The following is a 19279-nucleotide window of genomic DNA, read 5'->3' as shown; positions in this document are numbered from 1 at the left end:
TACCATAATCAAAGATGTTATCTCCCGTCAGCCTTCTGCAACCTGGCACTTCATGATGTAAAGGTACGTAACTTCCAGAATTCCCAACCAGCATGAAGTTGGGAATCATGGGAGTTATCATCCCAAGACTTCTGAAGGGCACCAAGCAGGAGAAGACTGCCCTAACCTCAATAGCTGAAGATGAATCAAAAGTTTGTAGGTATGGGTGGTTCAAGAATGCCTTAGCCATGGATTAGTTCTTCTTCTTTGAATAAGCTACAGATTAGAGGAAGGCATTGCTTCCATGAGCACAGCCATCATGTGTGTGGAGGGGGGGTTGTATGAGCATCACAAAAGTCCTTATTCTTTAAGCTTAAACTATAATAATTTAAATCTTACAGTGCAGTGGGGGAAAGGCAATGTTGCTTCTCCCATCCATTTTCTCCCTAGTCCTTACCTTCTTGCTTCCCAGACCCAGTGGGAAAAGAGGTCAACCAACAGAACCAGGGCAGGAATGCAATGGGAGGGAAAAGCCATAGCTGCTTTGTTTACTGTTGCTTGGGAAGGGTTATAGAAATATAACCTGGGTCTCAACCTATCAACCCTGTCACAGACCCAGAAAGTGCAGAGAGATCAACAGCCTTCCAAAGTAGCATTGCCTTTGTTTTTCAGTTTGTACCCAACTGAGAAACTTGCTTCATAGATATCGTTTAATATTTCACAACTTTCCCTCCATTCACCAACATACATCTCAGAATCTCCTTCATACCTTTCCGGATGCTGCCATCGGCAGCACAAGAGAAATCTCCAGTGCTTAGGAGAAAGCAGGTTGCTGCTTTCTTGTTTTTGTCCCTGGTACTTGAGCGCCTCATGAGCTGCTTCTCCTCTTGTGGTGATGAAAGGGGCTGTTCTTCATCTGACAGAACCACATTGGCATCTCCATTCTGCTTGGTGTCTTAGAAGGAGAAAGAAAGAAAAGAAAGGAAGTCAACCTTTGAAGCCAGAAGAGGCCAGATTTGCACCTGCTTTGGCAACAGGAAAATGAATTGTTAATTTTAAAAAATGTGCCTCCTTTGCCCTGTTAAAACACTCTTGAGACCAGGATGTCTGGCCACTACATAATCCAGGGGAGACAGTATTTCACCCCCTAGTTCTTTTATTGATACTAAAATACTAGCTACATGAGCAACACAAGTTGCATCTTATACATATACTGTACCTTTCAAGCCCTTATCATAGTGGAAGGCAATGTACAGCCATTCTTTTGCTGTTGATTTACAGCAATTAATGTCATCTGGAAGTCTGGCCATAATCCTGTGATGTTTCCAAACTGCACTGGAATCAATTTCTCACCTTCTTGGCTGGAGATCTGCATTCAGTCCTTTCACCTTTATATGATGGTGAATCCACCAATATTGAGGGAAAAAAGTGTCGAAACCTCAATCCTGTACACCCTTATGTTTCCAGAGACAGAGCTTACAGAAAATGCCTGTAAACATATTCCATATGTTAATGCTGCAGTATGGTTTCCACAGAAACTGATGTTTTTTGGAAACAGAATTCTGTTCATGTGATTGATGAATGTATAGCCCAGATATCACTTATAATATAGCAAAGGTATCACTCTAGTACTGATAAGATTGTGGTAGGCTAAATCTTTAATTCTGATTAATACGGTATTCCTTATCTGAGACTGAAGAAGATGATACAAATGACCTGCTCGTATCTCCTCACATCTCAGACTTCTTGGTTTTCTTGCTGTGAGATTCATTTAGAAGCTCAGTCAATGCCACTGATGAAAGTTGTACCATACCTGGTTCCCTAAGTTATTGGTAACAGAGCAAGCTTCCTCAGCCTGGTGTATTAAATGTATTGAAATCAGAATTCCCAGACAGCATTAGTCCCAACATATCTGCAAAGCCGCAAGCTGAGGAAAGGTTTCACAAGACTTTTCGAACTTCTTTCGAGTGACAAGATTAGTACTAAACAAGGGATGCAATCTGCCTACGATTTGTGCAAAACACTAAATCAGATTTATTGTTCCAACACACCAGGAAGGCACTAGATGAGGGAAAAGATGTTATAGACTGGCTACACAAACTGAACTAAGCCCAAATGTGACTTATTTGGTTTTCACTTACATGCTGTGTGAAACTAGCCATTGTGAGTGATAAATTATGGCTTGTAGCTTAGTGCATGTATGAATCTAACTAACTGGGGCTTATTCAGCAAACTATGGTTAAATATGACTTTTGAATCAGCCCTATGGCTTAGTACAATGTGTGAACCCAGCAACATAGCATAGTCTGTTAATCCAGTCACTGAAACTATTTGATTGGCTTTCAGTTACAAACTGGAAGAAGCTGACCAAATATAAAATAATGAAAAGATTTGCTTTCTTTTAGATGAGTTGCACTAGGGGAAAGCAAAGTACTCTTAGAGCTGAGATCATTTATGTTGTTTTGAGTTTTGTTTATTATCTAAATAGAGAGAAAAGCCATTCAAGCAAATTCCATTCAGGCCTAGCCATGTGATGAAGCATATAAGAAAGCAACTTCTGCAAGTGAGGACAGAGAGGCAGAGGAAGACCAAGGCCTCAGGCCACCATTGCTGCTCTCCTAGCTGCTGTTCATCTGATGGTCTGAAGGACTGCAGCAGCCATATCCTGTCCCATCTCTCAGGCCAGAGAATCAGTCACCTTCTTCATAATTCTGCTGAGCTGCTGCTATGTACCATCAATACATAGACACAAGTGGAGAAATACCCTCAACCATCGGGGATTCCTCAGTGAGAAATGCTGCTGCTTCTTTGTCCAGACTCTAGCTTGTTGAAGGAGAGCTGTGACTTTCAGTCTCTGCTCCTTGCTGTTTTCCACAGCAATCAGATCTATTGCAAGCTAGTATAAACTAATATAAGAAAGAATTTTCCAGTTGCTTTTGTCTTACTGTCTAGCCCTTCTGCCCTTAGATGCAAGCTGTCTCGAGGGTTAATAGTAGCAAAGAAGCCCCACAGGTCCTAAAGATTGTTAATATGTTTTCTACTACAGATTAAGGTTACTATGGTAACTAATCATTTTGGCCAGGTAAAGAGGTTGAATTTAATTGTCCTCTTTTCAGATGTTAATTTTTGCACCTGGGGGGAAGAACTTGCCTGGACTTGTTTTAGTTTCAGTTTCCCTTCTGTGTAGGCATGTAGAGAGTTAAGCAGCTCTCACTGAGAGCCTGTAAATATGTTTGCTTTCTGTAAATAAAATTATTTTTTATAGAAATGCCTGGTGTGTGACTTTTCTGATCTCTCCTGGGCCAAAGGCTTTCCTAGCAATCTGCCAACAAAGATTACAGATGTTTTCCTCCATTGACTCTCTTTTTCTCCCACCAGTTGAAGTATGTTTTTCCAACATTGAGTTCCTTTAAAATAAGACCCTATTATATTTAGCATATATATCACAGTCTAGATTTATACATCCACTAAAGTGTAGTTTGTTTTCACCATGGCTAGTAGAATAAGCCATGGGTGTGGTTCAGATGCCATAATTTACAAACCAAAATGACTGGATTGAGACAATACACCAAGACAAAATCAAAAGAATGCCCACCACCTTATGACTTAGTGGAAGTGTTTGCATGACACACTGAATCAGAAAATAGCCAAGTATTCACATGTTGAACAAACACAGCCCACATGGTTACTTTATGGTTTTGTGCATTGGGATGAGTAAGCAAGTACATTAAGTGAACACACAGCTAGTGCGACATATGAATCCATTCTTACTTCATTATTAATTAATAATTGTATTTTTAATTAGAAAGAGAAAAAGAGAAACATGGGATTTTCAGTGTTAAGTGTCAAAAGAGCAGCATTTGGACAAGATATTTGAAAAGGAAGAGCCATCTGCTCTTGGGCTGCCCTGATTCCACAGCACATCTGAGCTTAAGATGTGCAGGTATGCATATACCAACCACACAGCCTCAAATCCATTCTGGAGTCATTTACCGGATGGCTCTTTAACAAAAAATCTTTGCCTCTTGTAAAGAGTCAAAAAGCATGATCTTTACCATGATCCTCAGGTAACATGGCATGGGGCCAGGTTACCTGAGGGACTGCCTCTTCCCCATTACATCAACCCGTCCCACCCAATCATGCAGAGAAGGCATGTGGACCCTGTCTGTAATTCCATCTGGTGGGGTCCTGGAAGCATGCCTTCTCTGCAGTAGCTCCCACCCTGTGGAACATGCTGCCCCCGAAGGTGAGGCTGGCCCCATCGCTCCTGGCCTTTTGGAGGAGTCTGAAGACCTGGTTCTGCCACCTCGCTTGGGCTGGAGAGGGGAATAGATCTACATGGGGATGGTTGCTATAGACCACTCCTCCCACACTTGGACTGTTTTAGATTCTTTCGCCACCTGGATTCTTTATTTTTATCTTTATTTATCTTATTTATTATTGTATTTTTATACTGTGTATTTTATGGTTGTTGTTTTTAATCAATTGTTGTAAACCGCCCAGAGTCCCCCGATGGGAGGAGATGGGCGGGGACAAATTAGAGATAGATAGATAGATAGATAGATAGATAGATAGATAGATAGATAGATAGATAGATAGATAGATAATGGCTTTTCTTACTTCTATGCTGATATACAGTACATTTAGGTTTCCCATAGGTGTCCCAAAGCACTTCCCGGTGTGAAACGGAACCTGCAACAGGAGGCCCTGGAGAGCCACAGCCATAGACAGCAAGTACAAACAACTTAAGAACCACCCACTGCTGAAACAGAAGGCACAGCAGGAATCAGAACATACATCACCTGCATCTATGAACATCCACTTTTCATGCTAACAAGCTGCACACTCCAGAGAACATACCATTAAGGGTTGCCTGGCTGACTTTGGGATTCCAAAGACAATCCTTAGAGACTTACTGCTGTAGAAAAGGTCAGATGGTTAATCAATGCTTAAGAAGAACAGCTATCCTTCAAACAGAGTAGGCATGACAGACCACTTAAATGCAACATTAGATTGCAAAGAGCGTGACTTTACATATTAGAGGAAGTAGGCACTCAGAGACTGTGCATTTTCTTTGGCAGTTTTAAGCTCAAGCTGTCAGCCCTCACAAAAGCCACACAAAACATTAAACACATCTTTGGCTTCCACAAGTGGGATTCTTTTGTTTTTAAAATTGGCATAGCAATATCAGGAGCATGGCATAGGTTTTCAACCTTTTCTTCCTATATCCTAATGTTTTCCTGCTGAACCCTTACCTCATCCCACTCCTAACAGAAGCATTGGCAGCCCTGGTAGGGGGTTACTTTTTTAATGGAGAAAAAGCATGAGTGGGAGAGATTGGCTTAATCTGAAGGTGGACAACATGTGAATCAAAGACCTCAAGCCACTCCTAGGCCCCTTTTCTGAGCCCCCGGTGCTTCTTCCAATTACTGGATTAAATTTCAGCATTGCAGTTGCCAAAAATCAGTAGAGAGTTTTCTTGCCATTTGGAGGTGAGAAACACATGAAAATTATAACATTACATCTGAGATAAGTTTATCATGTTATCTCCCAAAGCCAGAAACATTCACAATGTTCTGGCCTGTCCATGTAATTCAGCCCTGTGAACTATGGGCCCTGAATCCTCCCCAAAATGTCAAGAGTTACCCCAAACCACTAAAACGTTGCCTATACTTGGCTTAACTAAGGTTAACGTATCTGGTGTATAAAGTATAGACCATAGACAGATGGCAGCAAAGAGTTAAACTTTTCTGCATCTCTTTGTTGCTGCATAGTGATCATCCACAGCCATCTTCCCCATACTAGGATCTAGATCACAAGGTATTTTAATTTAAACAAAAAGAAAAAAACCGATATGAAATTTAAAAAGAATTTTAGTTTAACCCTTTGTGCAGTGCAATGAATGACAACCTAGATTCTCCCAATATTTTAGAAAATAACTTCATGCATTCTAGCCAGAATATTGGCTATTTGGGAATTACAGGCGCTATTGTCCAAAAGACAGGGTGGGCAATAGGTTGCCTATCAGGTTCTATATAGGCTTCAGAATGAGACCTTATACTCAGAAGGAGAAATGCTCGGTCTCCAATTGCTATAATTCTGTCTCTTTCTGGGTTTTGCTTAGCCCAAAATCTTCCATCTCACCTGATCTTTTCCTCTCCATCACCCCAGCTGCTGTGGCTGAGGCCAGAGGACTGTTATAACTCTGAATACTGTTGTGAGGTGAGTTGTCCTCTGATTTGCAGAAAGTTGGAGAGTCAAGTGGTGCTGGACGGGGTATGTGCTTCTTCTTCTTCTTTGGGAGCTTTTGCTTTGCCATGGCCAACGAGTAATACATTCCAAAGTTGTTGACAATAACTGGAACAGGCATAGCAATGGTAAGAACACCAGCCAGGGCACAAAGAGCTCCCACCAACATGCCTGACCAAGTTTTGGGATACATGTCTCCATAACCCAAAGTTGTCATGGTTACCACTGCCCACCAAAACCCAATGGGAATATTCTTAAAGTGAGTGTGGTCACTACCACTAGGATCAGATGGCTTGGCACCAATCCTTTCAGCATAATAGATCATGGTAGCAAAAATCAAAACTCCTAGAGCCAGGAAGATGATGAGAAGGAGGAATTCATTGGTACTGGCCCGGAGTGTATGGCCCAACACCCGAAGTCCCACAAAATGGCGGGTCAACTTGAAGATCCGGAGGATCCTGACAAAACGAACTACCCTCAGGAAGCCCAGCACGTCCCGTGCAGCCTTGGATGATAGGCCACTGAGCCCCACCTCCAGGTAGAAGGGCAAAATGGCCACAAAGTCAATGATGTTAAGAAGGTTCTTAATGAAGATCAATTTATCCGGGCAGCAAACAATGCGCACCAGAAACTCCAGAGTGAACCACAGCACACAAACCCCTTCAATACAGGTGAGGATAGGCTCTGTCTCCGTCTTGTTCATCACAACAATTTCAGTCGTGTTGCCCACTACTAGGGTCTCAGTCACATTGGTATCTATGATGAAGGCTTCATGTGTCTCCAGGCAAAAAGTTGTGATGGATACCAGAATAAAAAAAAGCGAGGCAAAGGCAATGATCTGGAAAGGAAGGGAAAAATATGCTCAATGGTTAAAACAACTATGGGAGAAGAAAAGCAACCTAAGACACCAGCTTGCAAGTTTTAAAATCAGTTTTATTCTCTCCCTCGCTTTCATTTTAATCACTACAAAGAAGGCCCAGAATAAAGAAGCATGCTTCATTTGAGTCTAGGAGGAGAAATAACCATTGAAAGACATCCTTACACAGTTTATAGGGTCTTCCTCTTCTCTTTCCTATGATTCATTTTAGACCATCAAAATGGAAGATCCCAGTTTTCAATCTACCCATCTGAGTTATTCACATTCTAATGCTATATATTTTATTTTGAACTTAGCTTCACTAAATTGTGTAATAGGGATAATAATAAATATGTTTGTACCCAGTTGTTAGATACAGACTGAGCAAATGAGACTCAGGTTCTCTTAATTCAGTTCAGTTCTTTTGCAACATGAAGTTTGCCATCTCATAGGCTACAGTAACACTTGTTGGCAGATTTGGTTTGCCTTCCATCCCAAAGGCTAATCTAACACTTTCCCCTGATAGTAATAATAAACAGAAAAACTCAATTGCCCAGCTGTGACTGTTTATATTTGCTTGTGCTTCACCCTCATTTCTGTTCATTTTCCTCTGTAGATTAGTTTGCCAACAGAGGAATTAACACCTATATGAATATGCAGGATGGCTATTTCTCTACTTTATTTCATTAACAGTGGCAGCGAAGCTTTGACAATTCCAAAGAACAAGGAAACAAAATCATGTTTCTTATTTGTTAATCCATGAATCCTTTTGCTACCCTATAGTAGTTTTACTGATTTGCTACTGATTGGTATCTTCATGTTACTTAGAAGAATAAAAGTCTTTTTATAGTTAAACCTACAACATGCCTTTTGGATGGAACTGACATATCACTAACAAAAAGTGATCATTTATCACTTAATATATTTCATTTTGCTTTTTGAGTACACATGGAAGGATATTATGCTTGGACACATAGTAAAACTAATTAAATACCCAAGGGAGCTGCAGGTTTGCTTCCTCTGATCAAGAGTCACCCACATCACAAATCAAACTAGTTTTGAAAATGAGGATTTTCTAAAGGCAAAAGCTGGTAGCTATTGAACAAAGCTGTTTTATTCTGTGTTATGGAAATAAATGCCAATTCATTTCAGTTTATACAGAGTCATTGTTTGCTATCTTCTCCCCATAATAATCTCTTACATGATATCATAACTTACTCTTAAGTAACTAAGTCCCATTTCCAATTATGCAATCAATGGTTGTATAACAGAACAATCAAATGCAAACTCTACACCTAATCTGATTTTTAAAAAGCCCATTAAATACAGGGGAGCTTCATCTAATTCAAATATGCATAAACTGTACTGAAACTTTAAGAATATAATGCCTAAACACACTTTTAAAAAATCATCCATTTGGATTTACTTTGCTTAGGATGTCATTTTACATTGCACCACTCAAGTTGATGGCATTTCCAGCCTATTTTCTAAAGAAAAAATTCTTGGCTGCAGCTCCTCAAAATGCAGGATATTTCAAAAGCTGCGTAACTGGGACAAATGTAAAACAAATATGAACACACGCACACAAATATGCACCATTTTCTTCAAGCCACTGGATGCTTTATCTGAAAAACCAGTCTACTCAACATTCCTACTGAATTAGCGACCGGCACGCTGAGAAGGCAATGGCTGCCAAGAGCTTTTTCATTCTCCTCTGTGGCACTGGTTAAACTCTAATCATTACAGTGGCATATTGTGGAAAACAACTCAAAAGGAGATTAATAAACCCTGTTTTCTGGATGGAAATGTTAGTCTGCAGGTACAGCTGCATGAAAGAATGTCAGTAATTTCACTTATCTCTCTGCTATCTTTTCCTCCAAGCCCCCACAAAGTAGCTTACCAAAAAATAACCATAAAACAACATGGTCTTCTTTTTAAAGTAAATACGCTTATGTAAAAGAGCAGGTGAAAATAATTCTGCTAATTCAGCACACTTCCATATTTTTTTTAATTTAAAATTAATCTAAAATCAGCAGCACTAAAGATAATCCATTAGATGTTCAGCCCAGGATCTTAAATCAAAACAGAACAAGCAGCCAGGATCAAGTGAATTTTAAGGATCACTCTGGAAACAAATATTCCTTGAGAGAGGATTCCATTTAGATCTCTGGAGCAATGCTGATCCCCATAAATTCTGAATGGTGTATTAAAAAACAATTATTGCTCAGTAAAGTACACAATTAGGAATGTATTTTCATCATAAGAAAGGAGAACAGAATTTTAGCAGAACATATATTTTACTACTAGAGAAACACGTATCAGAAGTAGTGGCAAAAAAATTGCTTTCCTAAACATTGTGACTTCCCTGTGATCATTTCTAAGAGTTTCAGTCAGTGGGAAGAAAACAATTTAATATGAGATGAAGGCATATTAGGGCTCTAATTTTCTTTCTTTCCCTGACCTCCAAACAATTAGTATTTATAAATCAAAGCTCATCTCTTCAACCTGAAAACAAGCTAACCATCATATTCATATGGCACACTAAACCAGAATTTGCCAAAATGAGCAATATCTACTTGTTCCTCCTGCTACCAGTACAGTTAATAAACCATGGACAATTCCATCCATCTGCAATTTGGTATGTTGTCTGATCCAGGAACTTTGATTTCTTACTGTCAAAACAAGCCACAAAAAGCCAAATGAACAAGCCAGAGCCAGAGAGCACCATAAACAAACACTGGACAAAGCTGTGGTTTTTAAGCCATCTTTGTTTATAAGAGGAGTCACAGCATACAATCAGAGGAGTATGCACTGAACACTCCTTGTTAGCTGAAGAATTCTGGTGTAAATTGGTCCTTTAAACCCAATAATTTAGTTGTCCTCTTCTGAACCAATGGGGACTTGTGAATAGCCTTATTACAGCAATCAATTCAGAATACTATCAATTTAATTTAAGGGCTGAGCAAAGCTTCAAAGGAGTGCTTCGCTGAAGGTTTCAATGAAGCACACCCTCAAAGATGCTTTGTAAAGCAACATGGTCCCCTCACTTCGAGGAATGACATAACGTGAAACAATGGGGTTGCTTCATCTCATTTTGCTTTAGAGCCCTTCTTAGCCTTCTTCTGCCATATCTGCACAGTCCTAGCCAATATGCTTCTAGCTGGGTGGCTTCAGCAAAGACCTCAGGATTGCCTGCAGTGACAGCTGAAGGAGGCCAGCCTGGACTGTACCCCCCTCTGGTATGTGGCAATGCTCTTTCATTTGCTATTTGCCTCCACTTTCAACAAGAACTGCAGAGGAGCCACCGCTCATATACAAACTGCTTATCAAAAGCTTTGGTGAGTAATCCAGAGGAGACAAATGGCACATCCTGCACAAAGGAAGACGTGACAGATCCAAAGCTGTTTGCTCCTCTGAACCACCTACCAAAAACTTGTGTGCCAAAGGACCAGTCTGAGTGGCTCATGCAGTGGGCAGTTCCAAAGCCACACAGCCTGGAAGCACATGCCCAACAGCATGACCCAAAGTGGTTCTATGGACACTCAAACTGCTTCAGCAAGGCAAATGAGACCACTTGTTTGCTATGACACATTACCTGCATGGCATAAACAGGCTTGCTAACTTACAAATAAACAGTGATGAAGCTATCACTGCCTGGGATGTGCTGGACATCCGGCAAATCAGTACCGTAAAAAAAAAAAAAGCATTGTGTTACAGAGGTGTTTTTGATCTAAAGGGAAAAGTTGGACAGAACTGATGTAATAGCTCTCCCCCACCATTATAAACTGGATAGTTAAAAAGGGAAGTTCAATATAATCAAGCATTGTGATCACTGCAATATTTAAATCATGGTGGAGCATTGTTTTTAACCTTCGTGTAGAAATATTACTGTACATTTGTGTACACATTTAAAATGAGTGGTACTCTGTATATGAGTCTTAACTGTTTCCATTTAATTCATGTATATGCTGTCTTTCTACTTCAGTGGCTAAGAATGACTATCGTACAAAATATTAAAAGGTTTTAAAATCAAGACTAAAATTAATGAACAGTTAAAAGCCTGATGACAAAAAAAAGGAAAGTCGTCTTCAAGTCAGGCTTGACTCCCAAAAGATATCAAAAATGCCCTAGAAGTCTATCTCTCATTACATGGTGGGACCATAACCGATTCTCACAATCTAGGATTAGGAGCAAGATGCACAAATTAGAAGTCATGCCCCCTGGCAGAACTGAGACCTGGCACTTTCCTTACCAAAAAGTAACCACTGCTCATTTGCTGTCAAATCATTTCATAGATCAATCAGTTTTCACTGAAACATGAGACTATACTCATTCTCCCATTTCCTCAATCCGTATGTTGGATAGCCAGGTTTATCCAACATGCTAAGCCATAATATGTTTGGTTTTGATGTTGTGTGAATTCAGCCAAATGATTTGTGAATTATAATTCAAGATTTATTATGAACTGTGAACCCAGCCAACTATGGTCCATTCAACAAACTACAATTAAGCAAATCAGGTGTGAAACCAGCCAGTGTTTGCTAAAGGAAAGACCTTGGTCCATGGGAAGGTCAAGTCACTTCTTCTCATTTTCTAAAACAGCTTTTGGCATCTTGCAAAATTTATTGGACAAATTATTAGTATCTTGCAAATCCTCACCCTGGAGAATCTCTAGAACATTAGAATCTCTACAGCAGTGTTTCTCAACCTTGGCAGCTTGAAGATGTATGGACTTCAACTCCCAGAATTCCCCAGCCAGCCAAGATGTAATTATTCTGCTGCAGTTAAACAGGGTTGGGGCTGGTCAGTGCTTCGATGGGAGAGGGATTGGAAATTCAACATGTTCAGTTCTGGAGATCCCATACTGAAAAGGTGGTTGGACTTGAAGGCCTAGATGATCTACTCCAACTCAATGATTCTATGAAGTGGTGGGTCTAAGCTTATGCACATTCTTGTTGATTAAGCGTTAAGCGCACGCACACACACTCACACACGGCAAGACCAAGGAACCAAGAATGACATGGATTTCAGTAAGTTATATTTAATACTAGTTCAAGATTAATACAGAATCTTGAACCCTGTAATAATATTTTCCCAGGCTTTGTTACACTGAGCTAATTAAGGCAAAAAGTATTTTCCCCAGATCTCTCAGCACCTGGACTGAGTTGCCTTTTCTGAGATAAACATTCAACTGACTCACCCCCAGCTCTCCCATAAACTCTCACTCCAAAGGAGTTTGCTGGGTTCAATACATGCAGTGCACGGACATGTCTTTCTTCTCCAGCAGGTCTGATGTCTCGGAGAAACTGCATAGACAGTGACTGTAGCCATCAAGCAGACCGTTACTTTGATCAAACCAGGGTTAATCAACCAATAAATTTATGTTTGCATTTATTATTTTGTTCCTTACTATTGCTTCAAGATATTCAGGATAGACCAATCGTAACCTGTGATATACATTATATTAACTTGGGAGAGCATAGCTACTTTGGTTTACCCAATAAAATTAATGAGTGAAAGGGAGATTGAATCTGAATTTCCCTGGCATTCTGAGCTACTGTACAACATCACACTATTTCCATCCATTCTGTGAGAAGCTCCCTGCATCACCATTACCCTCAACCCATTTGCCCAATGATGGCAGGGTAAGTATGTGCGCCTCTATTGGTGCCTCTAAAGACCTAAACTCTTAATGCAACTCTGTCTTTACAGAAATTGTAGTTACCTCCAGCATTGGAAGCAAAACCAGTATCTGCCATAATTGGGAGTAACTGAGGTAAAAGAACCACTTTCATTTGGGAATCAGTCTGTTGCATTTTATGTTCCAAATTACAGGTCACTGTAACGCTACTCTCTGCATGTTGTTTCTTCAACACCACAGGAGCGCATGACTTCTTCCTGGCAAAAAGCAGTGAATCCTCCTCTGCCAGACATGCATTCACCTGAAGCCAATGTGGTCTTCAAAGAACACTGTGACTTGATTTACAATCATTTCACAATGAATCTGTAAGTTAGGTTTGGAACTGCTGGAGGTCTAAATCCAATGGTGCTGACTCTTCAATGCCTCATAACCTAGTGGCCACAAGTAGGCAGTAGGGTGTAGATAGAAAATTAAGGATTTACTGTGTCCCTTCTTGGTCTAGTACTCTGCCTGCTCTGATTATGCGATGGTTAATTAAAGGTCACTTCCTTCTGTTTCTTCTCAGGCACACAATATGCAGATCACATGCTCCTGGACTCTCCCCCTGGTAGGATGTAGTTAGCTAGGTTCTAGGCTTTGCCTATCCCTGTACTTCCTGTAAATAAATTTCCTTCCTGTTATAGTTATAAAATGTCCTTCACTAATCATTACTCAAACCATAGTCCAATTCTCAGGAACACACGTGCACCCCCACACACACACCATAACCTCCAACATGCTTAATTGGATTGTGTGCAGAGTTGAGTTGCGTGATCATCTCAACCCAGGCAATTGTGTGATAATGGAGGGGCAGCGTTAACCTCAATCAGTCCAGGTTTGTTTTGGGTTAACAGGCCTTTCCCTCACCATCTGCGTCATGTAAATGTCCTCACCCAGTCAAAAAGTGTGGCGAATGGCCCAGCTTACTCCAGGAAAAAGGAAAGTGTCTGTAGAGCTGCTGGAAAAGCTAGATTCTCCATTATAGAACTCACCCCTGGAGTTCTGGAATCACAACCATCAAGGACACCAAGGGGGAGGAAAGACCATCTATAGTGCCCCCATGCCGAAAGTCTGAAACCTTTCATGCACTTGCCCCTAAATGTAAACAAACAGGCTCCTAACAACACTACCGGAGAGCCCTACTTGCATATTTGATATAGATGATGAAAGAGCAGGATGATGTTTGCTGCTCTCTTTTCTGTGGTCTGCCCATCCTGCTTGCTTGTCCTGGATGCCAAAGATATGCCTTAAGTTCCTGTCCCTGCCATCTTCCACTTCTGGGCCTCCATCAACCCCCTGTTGAGCTCCTCATGATTAGGGACAGCTGTTTCCTTCACTGTTGCTTTTCCACCTCATTACTGTAAGGGTTTGTTTCCCTTGCCAAGAAGATGGGAGTGTTTTTCTTCCTGCAGGCCAATTCAGGGAAACTAGCCCACAATCAGGGTGATGATAGAGGCTTTTTGAGATTCTGTCTGGCAGGTTATGTTCTGTCCTCTGTGGCTCTATGGCAGTGTTTTTCAAACATGGCAACTTGAAGATGTGTGGACTTCAATTCCCAGAATCCCCCAGCCAGCATGCTGGCTAGGGAATTCTGGGAGTTGAAGTTCACACATCTTCAAGTTGCCAAGTTTGAAAAACACTGCTCTACAGGAAGATGAAGAGAGGTGGGAGTCAACAAAATGGCTGTTGTGTGCTGAGGGATGTGGGGAGGGACAGGCAACCACAGTGAGTTTATGAACAAACAGATATATTTTTGTGGAAACATTTGGGGATGAGGCTGTCACAAGGTATTCATATTTCTTTCCTTTACAGCAAAACCTCTTAGGAAAAAGAGTATTTCTGCACTACCTAAGTATAAAAACACTTCGCAAGATATCCCATTCATGTTTCATGCACTGTTTAAACACTCTTTTTAAATCCAGCATTGATATTAGAATAGGTACTTGATAAATGTTGGGATAACCTTGCTGAATTTTTCTAGATTTTAAAATCAGTTGTACTGTACCATTTGCACTCCATGAGAATCTTTATCATAGTTGGAAGGAAGCCTGGAAATGAAGAAGAATTGAACCTCTATCGCCAACTGTTGTCAATTCTTGTAGAGTGCAATGGAATCAACCAGGACATGCTGGCCAAATGCTAATATATATTTTGTCTCCTTTAATTTAGACAACACTGGATGCTCTTACGTAATGGCTCTGTGCCTGGGAGAGCCACATTTCTTTCCAGATTCTTTCTCTGACCTTGACATTGGGCCATTTATCTTTATCTTCTCCAACAGGTTGAAATTTTTGCTTAAATAATAACACTGATACTTTCCTTTAAAAAGAAAAAGGAAGGTTTAAAAAGGTACTTAGCTACTGAGGGAAAACGGAAATGGTCATGTTTTCATAGATTCATAACAAGCTGGGAGGAGGCTGTCCTCGCTCTCCACTTGCTTGATACTGATGATTATTACTAGCAAAACTGTTAATTTCTCACCTATGATGATCATTTTATTGCCAGGCCATGGAGATCAATGACTGATTTTTTTTTTTCTAAAGAAGGCAAGATTCTGGCAAAACTGATACAGAAAAATCCCAGGATGTTGTTTTCAACAAATCTGTTTATACCTTCTCATAAACAGAGAGTAGCTTTGGAAATCTAAGACCTCTGAGACCTAAACAGGGTATAAATTCCATCTAAAATGTATTTTTTGAGGATATGACTGCCTAAATTGTCCGCCTGAAAGAAAATATTTTGGATAAATTTTATTGGCACTTCCCAGTTAACCCTCCCCATGGCATATACATTTTGAGGTGAACTATATGAGGGGCAAAACTAGGTTCAGAGTTCGCACTTTTAAATCTTAATATGTTCTTCATCCCAAGTGTTCTATACAAAATGGAAAGCTCAGAATATGTATGCCAGCATGTATGTATACCATGTGACTAAGAAAACAGGTATATAGATGTTTGTTTCTTGCATATAAAATAAAGAGTATGCCTGTATGGCAAAGATGAGCTTATTAAAAAAAAAGTTTATAAGGAAGAGCAAAAAAGTGTGGACATTGCCCATTATTAATTCTCATGGGCTTGATTGGGAATGAAATGGATATATTTCTATTAATATGCACAAAAGAAGTGTTTTAAAACAGGTAAATTCATGCAGTTATGGGGAAACTATAGGAAAACCTCACATAGCACAGTAGAAAGAAATAAAGGGAAGGGCAAAAGTAAGTCTAGTAAGTTTTTTTTTTTACTTTTGTTGTTTGTGTGTATGTGAGTGCATATACATGGACTTCTGTATACATGCAGACACAAGAGAAAGATGTTTGTTGGAGATAAGCAGACTTGGACAAATGATCTTTCTTGATGGGGCCCTGTTGAAAGGAGACCTAAAATTAAGTAATAGGATGTCTCTCAGCCTAGGAGGAAATTTTCTGTACCCAAATTTAACTCAGATCACGGTTCTTTTATGCAAAAGCCCACTCATGACTACACAAACCTTTCTTGTATTTTAGCCACCTAATTTCAGGGAAAAATCATTTTATTGTTATTATTGTTTAACAATGGAGAATTAGAAATGTCTGGCTAACACCCAGGGATCCACTCCCATCCTGATATACACTAGATCTTATACCATTAGTAAATTCAGAGCACCTGGCAATCATACAGCTAAAAAGTAGGATATACAGGGGGGAAAACTTTTATCAGGCTTTCCCCAAACTCTTTCAAATGTTGGATTCAAGGGGAGAAAAAAGAATCTGTTCTAGGGTATTACGGTAAGCAGATTTTTCCAATTCCTGCAAAGAGACCCCTAAATACAAGCTCTGTTCTTGTCTGCAGAAAGTTGTACAGTAGTGATAAATAACCTGGGAATATAAAACAGCTAGGTATTCCTCATGCACAATAAAGAAACACACTTGCACAATGAAAAAGAAGAGAGCAAGACATGTTACCTGTATCAGCAAGGGCAAATAAAGTGGAAAATAAGAGAAGAGAAGGAGCAGAAAAGCAAGAGGGGGTCACTCTCAGGGTGAAGAGCTCCACTGAAAACTTTTGAGGAGAGCTTGAAATGTAAAGCAACTACTAAATCCCCAAAGAAACATACTTTTGTATGGGGAGGGGGGCTTTTTTGTTGTTGTTGCATGCCACAAAACTCCAGGGACTAATTCAACCTTCCCGGATCAGATATGCTACAACACACTGCCCTTCACCCCCATCAAATTGGTCACTGACAAGGCTGCCTAGGAATGATGAGACTTGCAGTCCTACATATCAGAAGGCCACCAAATTGTATTCTATACATTAGAAGGGGAGCTCATACCCACCCACCCTAGGAAACTGGTGCACTGCGGTCACCCATCCCCAGCCCTCTTAGTGACTCACCCGGGCTGCCCTTGATGAATAGGGATCCTCAAAAAGTGCCCACATCTTGGGCTGCCAGTTGCGGCAACAGCCACTTCCTCCAGCCCCAGGAGGCCTATCCTCCATGCCCAGGTGTTGAAGGGTCATTTCCCGGGCCCCTTCATCCTCAGTCTCCTCCCCAGCCAACCCACTGCCAGGCTCAGGGCTCTCGAAGATATCCAGGGCTTCCTCAGCATCGCGGTGTTGGCGATAAGTCATCCAGCAGCAGGGCTCCACATCAGTCTCGTCAATGCCCCAGTAGGTGAGCTCTTCTTCAAAGAGGGGCCCACAAATGTCTGCTGGGCAGTGTAGTTTGCCCGTGCGGTAATAGTTCAACACATAGGAGAAAATGCCTGGGTGACGGTCAAAGAAAAACTCATTGCTTTGCCCGTCAAAGTCAAAATTGCTCTGGGCATCGGGATCCGCCAGCCAGGCCAGGCGGGTTCCTGGCAGGGTGCGCAAAGTACTCTTGTACGTCTCATGCCGGGTGCCCCCCACGTTGATCGTGATCTTGTCTGACTCCTCTCCTTTGCCCATCTCTTCCTTCAGGCATGTTTTGGAGGGTGGCTTATTCCCCGATTTGCGCCCACGGTAAGATGAGACACACACGGAGCTGATCATAGATTAGGCTAGGTGGGCCAGAGGTGCTTCTAATAACCCGTTTTCTTCTGGCCCAGAAGCACGCGCGGGGAAGGAGCAGAGCGGGGCCCTGCGGCGGCTGCGCCCTGAGGGGGTTGCTGCGATCGAGCTCGGCTGGCTTACAATTTTGAGCAGCCGCCGCTATTCTGGAGGGAGGAAAGTCTTCTGAAGCCGCCCGAACCCCAGCGAGGAGCTGCAACAAGTGCCTCGGTGCGCCGGGAGCAAAGCCCGGACGTGGGAAGGAAACGGCCCTGTCTGGCCAGCCGAGATAGCCGAAGGATTCCGCCTCCTTTTAGGCGGGCTGGAAGATGGGCACAGAACGGGAGCGGCGGGGCGGGCAATTCATCTAGGGCACAGGCTCCCGGTCTAGCAAAAAAGAGCCTGAGAGCAAACACCGCCAGATATTCCTAGGAGTGCGGTAGGAGCAGCAGCCCGGAAGAAACGCCTCTTCTGCTTTCCGCCGCTCGCCAGGGCTCAGCAGGTTGGTAAACAGCCCAGCCTCGCAAAGTAGAGAAGAGAGCTTGACGCGACTTTAAAGACGATTTTAAACTTCGGAAGACCTCCTTGGATAAACACGCTCCTTTCTCCCACGCACCCCCGAGAGATAAGCAACCCACTCTCCGGGTCTCGCTTTGCCTTCTCCTCGTTCCAAACCCCTCGCTTGACGGCCCGCCTTTCCCTGCCAGGCGGTCAAGAGACACAAAACATCCACCTTGTCAGCGCAGCAGAAAGGTGCCGTGACGGTTTCCCGGACGAGGTGAGGAGCCGGCAGGAAAAGCCGATCTAACAAGGCGCATCCTCGGCGGTTGAGTCTTCGGCTGAACGGGTTCCGTCGTAGCAATCCCAGATAGGAGAGGGCAGGGAGGCTCCGAGCGGGCTGGGCTGCCTGTGGTCCGCTGGGTTGGGAAAAAAGATTCAGGCTCCCGAGACAAGCAGCTTCCCGTCGGAGACCATCGGATCTAAGCGGGAGAGCAACGGTCTTTCCGCGGCCGAGGTGAAAGGGGGCGGGTGGGTTCGTCGAGCTTCAGGTGCGCTTGCGAGAAAGCGGGAGCAACCCGAGCCCGCTCGGCGCTGTATCATTTTCAGACTGTGGGAGGGCGAGAGGGAGTGGAACGAGCGCACTGCTTGGACGGCTTGGGCTCTCTCGTGCGCGCTCTCCTCTCTTCCCCTCCTCCAGGACTGGGAGGGGCCGTAGGGGGCAGGGCTGCTCGCGAGGGGCAGCTTGGAGCAATCCAGAAGTTGCCGCGCGAGGAGAGCCGGGAGGGGAGAGCCTGGAGACGCTCGCGCCCTTAGCTCTTCGTTCCACAAAGCATCCTGTCGCTGGCGGCGGCGTCCAGACGGCAAAGCCGAGCCAAATCGCCGAGCCGGAAAGCCATAGGAGGCGCAAAGCCAGCTGAAGCGGCCGCGTTTCCCTTGCAGCCCAGAGGGGGCGCTCGCTGCAGGGCGGCGCGAACGAGGTTGCCCCGGCGGCTTTCCTATCTGAGTGGC

The 19279-nt window shown here is 42.5% G+C and overlaps 1 protein-coding gene across 1 annotated transcript in view; it reads right to left on the bottom strand.

Annotated features, from left to right (window-relative positions):
* The window catches only part of KCNC4 (potassium voltage-gated channel subfamily C member 4), a 30192-nt gene extending 11238 nt beyond the window's left edge, over nt 1-18954 (bottom strand). The window contains exons 1-3 of the mRNA XM_063297737.1: nt 17135-18954; nt 6124-7066; nt 749-934 (exon numbers count right to left, since the gene is read on the bottom strand). Coding sequence (XP_063153807.1) covers nt 749-934; nt 6124-7066; nt 17135-17773 — 1768 coding nt within the window. The 5' untranslated portion in view covers nt 17774-18954. The remainder of the gene's footprint in view (nt 1-748; nt 935-6123; nt 7067-17134) is intronic.
* Between the last annotated feature and the right edge of the window lie 325 nt (nt 18955-19279).

This window comes from Candoia aspera, chromosome 3, assembly GCF_035149785.1.
Source record: "Candoia aspera isolate rCanAsp1 chromosome 3, rCanAsp1.hap2, whole genome shotgun sequence".
Lineage (NCBI taxonomy): Eukaryota > Metazoa > Chordata > Lepidosauria > Squamata > Boidae > Candoia > Candoia aspera.
The sequence above is the reverse complement of the archived record's forward strand: the minus strand, read 5'-3'. Positions and strand labels throughout refer to the sequence as shown.